General features: G+C 44.2%; 1 protein-coding gene across 1 annotated transcript in view; it reads right to left on the reverse strand.

The window, feature by feature from the left end:
• The window catches only part of CLVS2 (clavesin 2), a gene marked incomplete at both ends in the record, with an annotated part of 52,532 nt that extends 39,533 nt beyond the window's left edge, over positions 1–12,999 (reverse strand). The window contains 2 exons of the mRNA XM_082481136.1: positions 1,319–1,493; positions 12,611–12,999. Coding sequence (XP_082337262.1) covers positions 1,319–1,493; positions 12,611–12,999 — 564 coding nt within the window. The remainder of the gene's footprint in view (positions 1–1,318; positions 1,494–12,610) is intronic.
• Positions 13,000–13,507: the final 508 nt, after the last annotated feature.

The raw sequence follows: 13,507 nt of genomic DNA on the forward strand, positions 1-13,507 counted from the left end.
CATTTTCAGGTGCAATTATCCAGTTATCCTCAAAATAACCATGTCTGAGTAATGTCCAAGAAGAAACACCACCATTTAACAACAAACACTACTAAAGTATTTATTCGTGTTCTAAACAAGAAAATAATGGCTAACTTTGAAAAAGAAAAGGAAATGCAGCACTAACAGAGCACGGGTCTCACTGCTGCCTTCTAATGTATTTCTCAAGACCACGGAATCACACCGTTGCATAAGGAAACACAACAAAATGAAAACAGAGATCTTTGTCTCATGACTGTCACCACCCTTCTGTGTGCAACAGCAAGCTGAATACCAGTTAAGCCATTTCAAGATTTATATCAAAATTCCATACTACTGCTATACAAGTTTCTTCAAAAATAGCAATACCAAAGTGAAGAAAGTTCAAAGATAAGGCTGTTATTTTGTTTTATGAGTAATAAAAATGTATAAATGATAAAAACATCACAGAAAAGGAATATATGTCCTTGTAAAACCAAGGCACACTGCCACAGGAGTGAATTACTGGTATTTTTAACACAGCAACTCAAGCTTGCACAGAAAACAACTATTTTACAGATTCTAGTTTTTCATTTTAATAAGCATTAAAGATCATAGGAGACAGCCAAGAGTTATGTAGTATCCTTTCCACCAATGTTCCTGTGCCACATAAAGTGCATTTACAATGAGCAGAAAGAAATCTAAATCACTGTATACTCAGTCCAAGAAGCTGCTGCTCAGATTAATCCTGAACCAGCAAAAGAGCCAAGCACATGCTCAACTTTGAGTAAGTAAATAGTCCCAGCTAACTGTCAAATCACAGTGCCCCACACTTTTCAGGACAAATGATGTAGAGCCTGTCTTCAATGGAATCAACAAAACAAAAAAAAAAAAAAACCCAAAAAAAAAACCACAAACCCAACCAGCGTGGCAGCAGCAACACATATTTCATTAGCCCTGTGCAAAATGACAAGATAAACTGATTACTTGCTGCTGCAGAAGCTACTGTCTGAATTTACAGGAAGCCAGCCACATTGGAATAATGACAGAAAAGTTACCCCTTGTTTATGGCAAAGAAGGAGCCTACAGAGCAGGAGTTACTGCAGTTAGCTGACTGAGCCTACGCGTTAGCCTGTGCCACTGTAGTCTGCCTGTTCACCCATACTTTAGGGTGTTAAGAGCCTTGCTGTTCAGAAGTTATTGGATTTCTGTTTTGGTTTTGGGTTTTTTTGGTTTTGTTTTTGTTTTTTTAGCCACCTAGATTTGTAATGAACTGCAAAACAAACGAGAATTAAGAAAAGAAATAAAAGATGAATGTTACCTGAAGGCCCTCTATGGCTAATCTAAGCATGCTTGGTGTGAGCTTGGAGGCCTGCTTGAAGGTGAAGTTGCTCCAGTCTATAATCAAAACAAATCCATTCACTTGAAGCTCGGGGTCTTCTATCATGGCTTCTAAAGAAAGAAGTATGGCGCGCAAAATATCCACCAGTGTGTACCTGTGAACGTTAAGGGGAGACTCAGTTAGGAAAGGAGCAACCACCACGGACTTGGAGAAGTTCTGAGCATTCTTTGTACTGCATGTCAAGAGGTTAAATCAAAGGAGTGCAAACGTATCATCAGAAGTCTTGGCTGTGTAAAGCTGGGAAAGTCTCAAAAGCTCAATTACTTGAACTCATCCTCTGGCAGGATCATGTACATCTAGACCATCAGCCAGCCAGAACAAACTACAAGGATATAACACACCAAAAGCAAATTTGAACTTTTCTGTAGTCTCCTAAGCTGCTTTATTATCTATGCATGTTATTAAATGTCTGTACAAACATACCTATGCAAATTTTATTTTTCTAAAATCATAATTACACCAAAACCAGAGTCTAACACCAGAAGCCTAGACCCAAAGTTTCCTCCTATATTTTTGCAAGGGATTGAAATAAAAGCTTCTACAAAATTAACAGTTAAAAAACGGATTTCCACATCCTCCCCTCTTCCCTCTCTTTGGGTAATGTTTTCTCTTAAATCTCCAAAGGATATTACAGAAAGCTGACCACTCAAGGATCTTGAAAGCATAAAGTAACACACACTAAGGGCTTTGAGGTGTTTCTTGTTAAGAGCAATAGCAACCTTTTAAGAGTTACTTAACTGCCTTCTGAGTACCGAATACTTTGTATACCCAAATTATGTGGCTTCAGGAGTAAGTCTGGAACACGGTATTCATCGGTCCTAGATACTTCGGTGTTAAACTTGGGTTTACAAAGATGCCACCTACAATATGCAGTTATGTGGTTTACATATATGCACATAATCTTTTCTTAGATCAATGATAATGTAAAAGAAGACATAATTCCATATTGCCAAGCCCTGTGGAGTACAATCTTTCTCTTTTGAAGCTAAAGCACCTAATACAGCCGCTCAATAGCGTAAATATATACTGCCATATAAGAGAGTTATTAATAAACTTGCAGTTTAGCTTATTTTTTTTTTAAAAAAAGGCAAAGCACCCCAAATTATCTGGGCTTTTTTAAGAGATATGAAAGTAGTAGTTTAAGTTTTGATTTTTTTTCCAGGCTTGGCTATGCTTTATATCTAAAAGTCTCTTTTAAAAGTAAGATAAATAGTTATTGAAACAGATGTAAATTTGCCAGTCTGCACCACAGTATCAGATGCAGCATTAGAAATCTGAATCAGATGCAACATTAGAAATCTGAACCAGAAAAATATCAGATAAGCAAATATTCCAGGAACAAAAGAAAGAGTTAAATCTTCAGTGTTTGTGCAGATATTTTTAAATAAGGCCCTTTAAAAGTCTCCCATGATGGCATCAAACATAGAAGTTCTCAAAATTATGACTCCCCAGAGAAATCTTCACCATACTGCATATGTAGCAAAGAGCATGTGTGCCTATTTAGAAATTACTTATAATTATACTGACTTCTACTTGCTTTAATGTGAGTACACTGTTCTGTTGTGTATGTGACTATATTTTGAAAATATCTGCAAAAAGGAAATAACACAATTAAAATTAATCTGCTCTAGCTGACTCCTTGCATCTTTCCATCTTTTTTTTTTTAGCCAACTAAAACTCAGTGAATTTCCCAACTATGCATTCCTAGGAAAGGGACTAGAAAAAGTGTCTCTTCATGTCAGCCTAATGCAAGTGAACAAGACAAAGTGTGTTTTCCCTAGAAAACATAGGGGAAGCATTGTTTCACATGATTCTTCTCTTCAATTTGGAGACCCTTACTTTGTTTTGAATTTGGTTCGGTTGACTAGGATAAAAGTTTTCATATTCACTCCTCTCCTTTTCACTTTTCTGACATTTAACTTTTTTCCTAAGGCTTTACTTTTCTGAGATCTAAGGTTTACAGGAAGTTTGGCATGCTCCCTCTTTTTTGTTCAGGTTTTTCAACCAGGGGAGGAAACAGCATGGGAAAAATTCTTCTCTGTGATTTCCCTATGGAAATCTTTAAAACGCTAAAATTTTCTATTTCTTTTTGGCAGGAAAAAAAAAAAAGGACCATTTCTGTAAATGGAATTTTGTCTACGGGGGAGAAAAGGACATGCCTTAAAACCTGTTTTGAGCAAAAATGTTCAAAACCTGGATCCTTAAAATTGTTAGTGCAATTTCATAGAATCATAGAATGGTTTAGGTTGGAAGGAACCTTGAAGACCATCTAGTTCCAACCCCCCTGCAGGAAGGGGACACCCCCCACTAGGGAGGGGCACCTCCCACTAGACCAGGTTGCTCAAAGCCCCATCCAGCCTGGCCTCAAACACCTCCAGGGATGGAGCTTCCACAGCTTCTCTGGGCAACCTGTTCCAGTGCCTTACCACCGTCAAAGTGAAAAATTTCTTCCTAATTGATCTAAACCTACCCTCTTCCACTTTAAAGCCATTCCCCCTCGTCCTATCACTACATGCCCTAGTAAAAAGTCCTTCCCCAGCTCTCCTGTAGGCCCTCTTTAGGTAGTGGAAGGCCGCAGTAAGGTCTCCCCAGAGCCACCTTTTCTCCAGGCTCTCTCAGCCTTGATCACCAAAGAACTGTCAGGCCAGGACCCTGTTTTTGCAGTAGGCATGGTGAAGCAAGCCTGGAGCGCCCTGCCAGCCCTGAGCCAACCTGCCCGGGGACACAGGAGCTGGGGTGACAGAACCAACACCTCGGGCACATCACGGCTGATGTTCCCCCTCTCCTCAGGGACAGCAGCTCCCCCAAGCCCGACTGCTGGACGTGTGGGGAAAATGCCACCGTCGCTACCGAGGCCTCTGAATAAGCAAAACAAACACACACCCCACAGCGCCGCAGTGCAAAGAGCGACCTGAGGAAAAATGAAATCATTCATCGGCTCTTTCCCAAATGACTTTGCGCATGTATAACGGGATATGTAGGGAGTGTTTGGCAGCGTGAAGACTATAGATGGTTTTACTGGCACTAAAATGGTCTTGGTTTGCCTAGCGTATCTGCAGAGCAGTTACCTATCCAGTACAACACTGGTGCATGGACAGTGGAGGGCACCTAATCGACATGGGAACTAAAATCCCCTGTACAACATGCATTTTGTACAACTGCCAGCATCAGGATTAAAACATGCACTTAGCCTGAGAGAAGGAGGCTTACGGAGTTGTGTTCAGGGTCAGGGCTGGGCTCAGAGCATGGGCAACTGCCTTCAAACCCCTGGTTACCTCCACAAGGTGGTGGAAGTCTCAGAAATACTATTTTATTTTACCGCTTCATGAAATTAGATGGAGATACACCCCGTAAAAGGCCTTCCCAGGGGAAATAGTGCACTGGAAGGAAATTACATCAGGTGAGACATTGGGAGAGCAGCTAATGCCTCAGTCTGAGGAAGATCATCTATCAGAGCTTATACAAGAAACAGATATTAGAAATACTCAAATCTTAAAATTAGCCTCAACCTCACTTAACATTTATGCTGCCTCATTCAAAGGATCTCATTCTCCAAGAGAAGAGCTCCATGAAGCTGAAGGCTGCTGCAAGCACCCTACATCCTCCAGTCCAAAAAGATGGGTCCCAAGTTCCTGATGTAGATCTCTAATGTCCTCCCTAGGGAGTTCAAGAAGACATCACATGCCCTGGACTAACGGCTCCCTAGTGGCACAAGGCTGCTAGAAATCTGGTGCATTAGACATAAAGATTCTTTGTTTATGAGGCCAATCAGATCTCTAAGACTGGCCATAAAATGCTTTTATATATACCTAAGTGATAAATATACAGATGTATACATATAAACACAAATACACTTAATTATGTCCTGAATTCATCCAAGTCGATGGGAAAACTGTCAGGCATCAACGAAAACAGAATTTCTTTTCTTATGAGGAAAGGCTGAGGCACTTGGGTCTTTTCAGTCTAGAAAAAAAGAAGACTGAGGAGGGATCTTATCAGTGCTTATAAATACTTAAAGGGAGGGTGACAGCTAGATGGGAACAGTCTTTTTTCAGTGGTGCCCAGTGATAGAACAAGAGGTAAAATAGACACAAACTGGTACATAGAAAGTTCCATCTAAACGTGAGAAGGGACTTCTTTACTTTGAGGGTGGCAGAGCACTGGCACAGGCTGTCCAGAGAGGTTGTGGAGTCTCCCGCTCTGGAGATGCCGTCCTGTGCAACCTGCTGTAGGTGACCCTGCTCGGGCAGGGGGGTTAGACTAGATAATCTCCAGAGGTCACTTCCAACCCTGACCATTCTGTGATTTCATCCACCACAGAGAGTAACCAATGGTCGCAGCGCTGGGCCTCCACAAATCTGTGGCATATTCACTATCACTGGCACTCCTATTGCAGGTTTGCCTTGTGTAAGAAATACAGTCCACAACAACAATGACAGTGTTGTATGTTTACTCACTGAAAAAGACAAGAAGTTGTCCTCTCAGTGAAAACAAGTCCGGAAGAACACAAGTCTAGCTAAAAGCACGCACAAACACTCTCTGCCAGAGGAAGGTATCTGATGTACTCTTTTAAGTCTAAAAAGCCACATTAGGAGCATACAGGGACATGTCACTAACAACCAAGCTTCCCACCTCAAATACCCTTCGGGGCAATTAGCTGAAAATAGGAGCTATCCTTTATTCTGTAACAGACCTCTTCCTTTGGTTTTGATACCTTACTTAAGTATAGTCCAGAAAACCAGACAAGAAAGGCAGACCCATTAGTGGGTATTTAAAGCAGCTTCTACTCCGGACACACGCTGAGGCAAGCCAGAAATGTAATCCCGGTGTGACAGATGATGAAATTTTAGGTGGCGCAAATGGCAAGCTGCGTATTGAAAGTTATCAGCTGAACAGCCCAAGCAAATGAAACATGATTAAAGAAAATATACTGAAGCTTTCGCACAGCACAGAGTTATTTGCATAAAGACTCATCTTTAACCCACTCCAGCCCCATGTTGTCCAGCATTTCACCTCACTGCTACTACTGTTCATGTCAGCACCAGGATGCAGAGGCTCTGCCATCAAATATGCTCCATCCTCAGCTGGACTTTAGGAAAATTAAAATCCTACATAAAAAGAAGGTGGGAAAAACTACTCTGGATTGTGTTGCTGAAACTTTTATTCCACAATGAAATTACTTTCCATATAGATACAGAAATATAACCAATCAAACATGAGAAAAATGGGTTAAACTAGTGAGTGTGAAATAAATGTGGTCCAAGATGACTTTGACTGCCTTTCTACTTTAAAGAAAAAAAAAAAAGGAAAAAAAATCAGCATATTAGCCTTTAATTTTAAGAGACCATGGTGTACAGTCTGAAGGGAAGATGGTATTGTTTTATTCTCACCAATCTGTGTTAAGTAACAGCATGTATTTAGGGGACAGCAAGCCACTTATTTTGCCCTGGCCCCAGTTTCACAATGACTGCTCCAGTGCTGTCAGGGACACAGGGTGTGCTGGGCCTGATGTGCTGCTGTAGCTGTAGTAACCTGGAGTTAGGCTGTGCAGAAATAAATCCTTATTTATTTATGGCTAAATTCAGTTGCATTCCCTTGTTTAAACACACTGTTATGGGACATAGTGCAGCTAGCAAGGTATTACTAATTGCTAGGATAATCGAGAACTGGCAGTTAATTTAAATTTATTTAATGCTCTCTATTTATAGAACCATGCTTAATTCAATGGAGAGCTTGGACAACTTTTTTAGCCCGGTTGTTAATGTGAATAAAAAATGTTGGAAATATGTTATCACATACACAACGCACTCTTAATGTTCCTTTTCTGTGTGAGTCCCAGCTTGAGTTCAAACGAGGTGGGGACTGGTGTGCAGACACACTCTGCTACCTCTTGAAATTTTTCATTCAGGTTGACTTTAAAGCAATGAGCCTGGGAAGGCTTGACAATTTAATAGCCACACTGACAGCGATTCTTTCAAATGCTTCGGGATGGCTACCATTTCTACCACGACAGTGACAAAGCTTTCCAGAGTAATGCCTCACCGAGGTCTTGATTTGTCAAGAACAGAAAAGCTCAAACAATTAACTGAGCAACCCGCTCTCTTGTAATTTAACAGTGGCAGCAATTTCCCCTTTACAAAAAAAATAAAAGTTCTTTGAGAATTTTCTGTGGGACATGAACAGAATGAAGGATTTCTGGGAAAAACAGTCTGGCAGACACTGCTATCAACTCTTGGTAGTACTTCACTATGATCTTTCACCTTTATCTCTTGGTTATGTGATCTACACATCCTCTTCACTCCCAGAGGCCACTGTAACTTCCACCAGGCCAACAGAAAGAGAAGGGACAAGGAGAATGCAGGGTACAGATGTCTCATGTCAAATCCAGCTGTGTCAGCAGTTTTCAGTATTTTATGTTCTTGATGATGGGTGGTATCCACCGTATCATCTGTTTAACCAGATTCTGGTTCCAGTCAATTCACATTTGCACTCAGTAACAGATAATGTGATTTGGCAGAGTTGCCCTACTATCTCTATTGCTATTTGTCAGCTCCCCCCGATATCAAGAAATCTCAAGTTATTTTGAGAATTAAAACTGAGTGGCATGACTCTGCCTCTCAGGATGCAAACTGTTAGCTAGAAGAGATAAATGGTAAGTTGTCTTTGCTTGAATTAAAGCCACATGTCTCCTGAAGGTCCCAAACATGTAAGGAACACACAATATGTATTTTAAGCCCATCAGCATTTGGACAAGTAAAGGTTTTGGTCAAATGAGCTCTTGTGGTCTAAAAGAGAAAGCTGGTCAAGTCTCTGAGCCATCATCCTATTTCTAACTTACTGCTCTGACTTCGTATTTTTAGAATTTCAGTGAAACAAGAGCCCTCGAGATACACAAAGGAGTACCTAGTAATGATGCCTCACATCTCCTTGGTTTGTCAGTCTGGGTGCAGATTTGAATGCTGAAAAGATGGGAGATCGAAACTTCTCTTATAGCTATTCTGCTTAAATAGTAGCAGCATGCCCTAGGGGCCCTTATTCTAAAACCAAAGCACCACCAGCGTTACAAAAATGCACAGAAAAATAGAAACTGCTTCAAATATTTTACCAGATTACCTTTTAGATTCAGATTTAATACCATTCACTACTCCTTATGTTAGCCCAGTGTCTAACAGTCACAGTCACGGATGAAGATTCAGCTGATCTAAATCCTACATTCGCATTGATCAACGAGATCCCTAGCTATAACACTCACAGTCTAAATACAAGTGATAATAGGCAGATATAGATACCTGGGGGAAAGCTAGGAAAAAACAGGATAGCACCAGTCAGCAAGAGAAACTGCAGAAAAAATGACAGTGTTTGCACTAGTTAATATTATTATTATTATTATTATTATTGTTATTATTGCTGTTGTTATTATTATTATTTGAAAGATATTACTTCCAAACAAAAAATTTACGCTATTAGCCCGGTATTTTGTTATTGTTAATCTGTTATTATTGTTAGCATTGCTATTTATTTTGTCACATTGCCTCCATCAGAGCTTGAAAAATACCCTGCTAACTCGCCTGTGGTTAATAGTGAGCTGAGGAGCAGACCAGCCTCCTAATAGCTACAGAATTTAAATTTTTTACTTAACGGGAGGAAAAGAAAAGTTTCTAGCACTCCTGCATAGGAAAACATAGATTTGAAAGCAAACCAGTGGACTCTGTCTTTGCCTTTGCTGTAACTCATCTGATGCAACAGCAGAGCTAAGGGTAGGGAGTGCAGTGGATTTCCATGTTCACGGAGGATGGTGCGAGCTGACTGGGTCACTGTGACACACACAGGCACTATGTATCACTGCACTTTTCTACCTCACTTTTTTATTGCGCTTTCTGGGAAAAGTTCTGAGATAATTAATACAGGGAAAGATTTCAAATAAATAGCATCAAAACGGACCAATTTTCCTAGAAAATTTGTGTCCAGGTGCCACAAAGCACGTAAAAGAACATGCATGACAACAGATGCCTTGCCGCTGTGTTGAAGTTAATCATACCATTAACTGAAGAAAAACCTTCACCAGCTGGACACATTAAGAAAAAGGGAGTCTTCAAATGCACATATACACCTACAAGCCAAATATAGTTAGGAATCAACAATCTGGAAGCTAACAGGGAAGGCTGATCCCTCCCCGAGCGCTATCCAGCCTCCTGGCAGGAATGCCACCCTCTTCACTTTCCCCATAGTAGAGAGAGGGTGGAGAATTAGGCAGGGTCCCATTGAGAAGCTGCTGGGCTACTCAGTGCATTATCCTTCACCTTCCCTTTTTTTTTTTTTTTTGTTTGTTTGTTTTAAATACATATCTGATTTAGTTGTTCAGATGGTAGGACATCTGGTACAGTTTTCAGGCCCTGCTTTAATCTAATGATTTAACATCTAGCACACAGGCTTGTTTTACCATAGGATTTTTTTGCCTCCCACACTTTTCTTTCTAATTGGAACTATGTAAATCATAGGCTGCCGGTGCTATATAAATCATCCATAGTATGTCTGCTATTCATTTAAATAACAAATTGGAACTTTTTATTTCTAATTGTTACATGCTGGCCATAATAAGTCGTACACACATGATAAATTTGGAGGCTTGCTGTGCTCTATCAACTTAGTCTATGAAGCCTATGAAGAGGCCCTAGCAAGACAGACTTCAAGAAGTAATCCCTCCAGTGCTGCTGCCAGCGGAGCACTGCTTTATGTGCTGTAAGATCTCAAGTCAGTTAAGGCATAAGCTTGAGACATATTGTGTAGCGGCTCCAGTGTAAGTTCCATACACAGTGCTCCCCAGGTTCAGTTGCTGAACGCCAGATAATGGAAGCCCTTAAATTAATTAGAAAAAACAAGCGACCTAGCTCCATTCCCAGATCTGTCACTGACTCGTCATGTGCCTTGGAGCAAGCCACTCCCCGCAGCTGGCCTTCAAGTCTCTCCCCTTTGTCTGAGTGGTCTATCTGAAAACAAATCCCTCGCTCTGGAGGAGAGGCGGACTGTGGGCGGGCAGCGCTGAAGCGCAATAGGCACCCGACTGCAAACACGGCCATTAGGTACTCTGGTGTACCCCACTCACTTTTGCTGTTATACCATAAATAGTAACAATCGTTCCAACAGGACTTCATGAAACAGATCACAATAAATTTACTGTTGTGTCAGCTGGTCTCACGTGGTTGAAATATCAGCACATCCAAAATTAAGAAGAAAATAAACTCACTCTTTTCACACAGCAATTATTTTTTTAAACGCTACTTTGTCTCTGAATTTGAATTCTTTCGACTAGGAACTAATGATTTGAAAAATGCCACATAAAGCTTTGGGGGTTCTTTTGTTAATGAGAAGTAACAGTATAGAGTTACCTTTAACAGGGGAACTTCTTCATGGGAGGCACATGACTTAATAAAAGGCCTAAACATCCTTTTCTTTGCTAATTCTTCGTTTGAGGATTTTTAAGAGTTTGTGGAGCTGTTTTTAAAATAAAAAGTTGACCTGGTCCTTATGTGGGAAATGAAGCCCACTCAAGAGAGTCGTCAGCCTCATCACCACTGCTTCCTCGCTCAGCTGCTTTGGCTCCATCTGCCAGAAAACCGGAGCAGGGAAGGGAGGCTGGCCCCAGCCCTGCCTGTGTTCACCCACACTTTCTAGTTGTTAGCATGGTGGTGGGCAGTTTTGATTTGTGCCGGGCAGCTTTCCCCCAGTCCCTGGCCACGACTCATGGGTTAGCAAGGGCCAGGAAACTCTCCCCATAGGCAGCGTGGACGTGGCCACCCTGTCTGGAGAGGAGGAAAGCCACGGTGGCCCAGCAGCCCTCAGGGCAGAGACTTATCCCCAGCTCTAACACCCACTGCTGCAGGGGGGAGCTGTGGGATCGCTCCCTGCAGGGGCTACCCACGCAGCCTGCAAGAGGACAGCTACGCTAACACGTAAAGGACAAGCCTAAGCATACCAGTCCCCCCATTTTTTGTGCTTTCTATCCACACTGCAAGCTGTTGAAACACTCCCCATGTTTCACTACAGCTGAGCTTGGGGTATCTGCACTGAGCACTCCGCACTGCCTGTGCCCAGCCCCTCCTGACGGCACAAAAGACGGTTTGGGTTCACGCGAAGGCAACCAGCAAGATTTTAAGTTTTCACACTAAGAAGCGCCTCGGATCCTAAACCTGCTCTCAGGCTGGGAGCCCAGGGAAGCCACGCAGCGCACACAGGAGTAGGCTTTAGAGTTCACTCTTAATGGATTCATTCATTTACATGTGCTGAAAATCAAGCAATTTCTGTGGATATAATTTTAGACTGCAGGAGAAACTGGGCATGACACCCAATGAGGTATTTAGAATAACCAAATAGTGTCACATAGCATCAAGCCGATTGCTAAAAGAAAGGGCCTTGATGGGAGACAGCTCTTGGGTCAGTCTGCTAAGTCATCTTCAGGCTAGAGTAGTCCCAAAAAGGATCAGAAATTGTACTGGGGACTGCACTAGCCTCCTTCAATTTGCTGCCAAAGCTTTGTGTGCTTGGATCTTATAATGCAGGCAATTCACACCTGGAGCAGCGTGAGTGGGAGAAAGAAGTGGTTACTGAAGTTCCACCCTGGCGTTTCCAGTTGGCTCAGGAAGAACCTTCTTTCACTGCGGGAAAGGATTCAGAGTCTCAGTTTCCTGCACAAGCAAACTTTTCAGTTCAAAAGCCATGATGGATGCTCCTGTTCTACACCCAGCATCTCCCACTTGCTCCTATGGCACCTGGGCAGCTCTGTATGTGCTGAAGCTGAAAGACCAGCACAGGGATCGCAACCAGCCTTTGTCAGGGGGATAAGCACATCATCTGCTGTGCCAGCTCACTTTGGCTAAGGGGAGGCAGAAGACCGTAAACCTGCTATCAGCCAGCTGAGAAGAGCACCCAAGCAGTTCCTGCTTCCCAACCAGAATTCGGAGCCTAAAAGATGGGAAGGTTGAAAAGGCCCTAAGCCACAAAATACATTTCTTCTTTCTCTTCTCCCTCTGCCTTCCAGGCTGCTGCCCAGCCCCCTGTGGGCAGAGCCGGGTGTGTCCCTGCTGCCCACCCATCCTCTGCTCTGCCACAGCTTTTCCCACGCATTGCCCGGAGAATAAAAAAAAAAAAAAAAAAGGGGGGGGGGGCTGGGGGGGAGGGAGGGGGGTTATGGCGAGCGGGTGTCTCTGCATTTACCTGCTCTGGTCCCAGTTGGCAGCAAAGAGGACGAGGATCTTCCTGCCGTAGTGGTCCAGGTTGGCCAGCCCGCCGGGGAAGCCATCCTTCAGCGCCTGCTTGATGCCCGGGTCGGTGGCCTTGAAGCTCTTGAACATGTCCAGGTTCTGCTGGCGATATTCAAAGTACTGGGCCAGGAGGCGAAACGCCTCGAAGTGCTGAAACTTCCTGGCCCGCAGAAACCGCAGGATGAAGGCATCGTCGGTGCGGAGGAAGCCGATGTCCGGCCGGGTGATCACCATGTCCCGCACCTCCTGGATGTCCTGGTGCAAGGTGTCGGGATTCTCGTTCAGCTCCAGCCGAGCTTTCTCCAGGGTCTCCGGGGAGAGACCTGCCTGCAAATGAGTCATGGCGCTGCCCTCCTCCTCCTCCTCCTCCTCCCCGTCTCTGCTGCCTGCGCTCCTCAGCCTCCCGGCCGCTTGCCCCCCGCGGGCGGGGTGCCCCGGCACGGCCGGCCGCCGCTCCCCCGCCCCGCCGGGCCTCGCCCCGCCGCTCCCCGCCGCCGCCGCCGCTGCCAGTCCGGCCACCGAGAAGCCGGCGGCTCCCAGGCAGCCAGGTCGCGGGGAGGTGGTGGGGGGAGCTGGCACCGAGACTGGCCCCGGGCTGCTGGCGGAGCCGCGTTATCTCTCTGACATAGCGCCCGCCCCGACGCGGGGTCCGACGCGCCGCATCATCCCCGCAGCCCGGTCCGCGGAGGAGCCGAAACCCGCCGGGGACGGGGCTGCCGCTCACCGCCCGCCCCCGCCGGTGCCGGTGCCGGTGCGGATCTCAGGCCGGGCTGCGGCGGCAGCGAGGGGGCCCGGCCGCTAGGCAGGGCGAGCGGCGCCCGGGGGTGCTCCCCCGGCCCGGGGCTGGCAG

This window comes from Vanellus vanellus, assembly GCF_965231255.1.
Source record: "Vanellus vanellus genome assembly, chromosome: 3".
NCBI lineage: Eukaryota > Metazoa > Chordata > Aves > Charadriiformes > Charadriidae > Vanellus > Vanellus vanellus.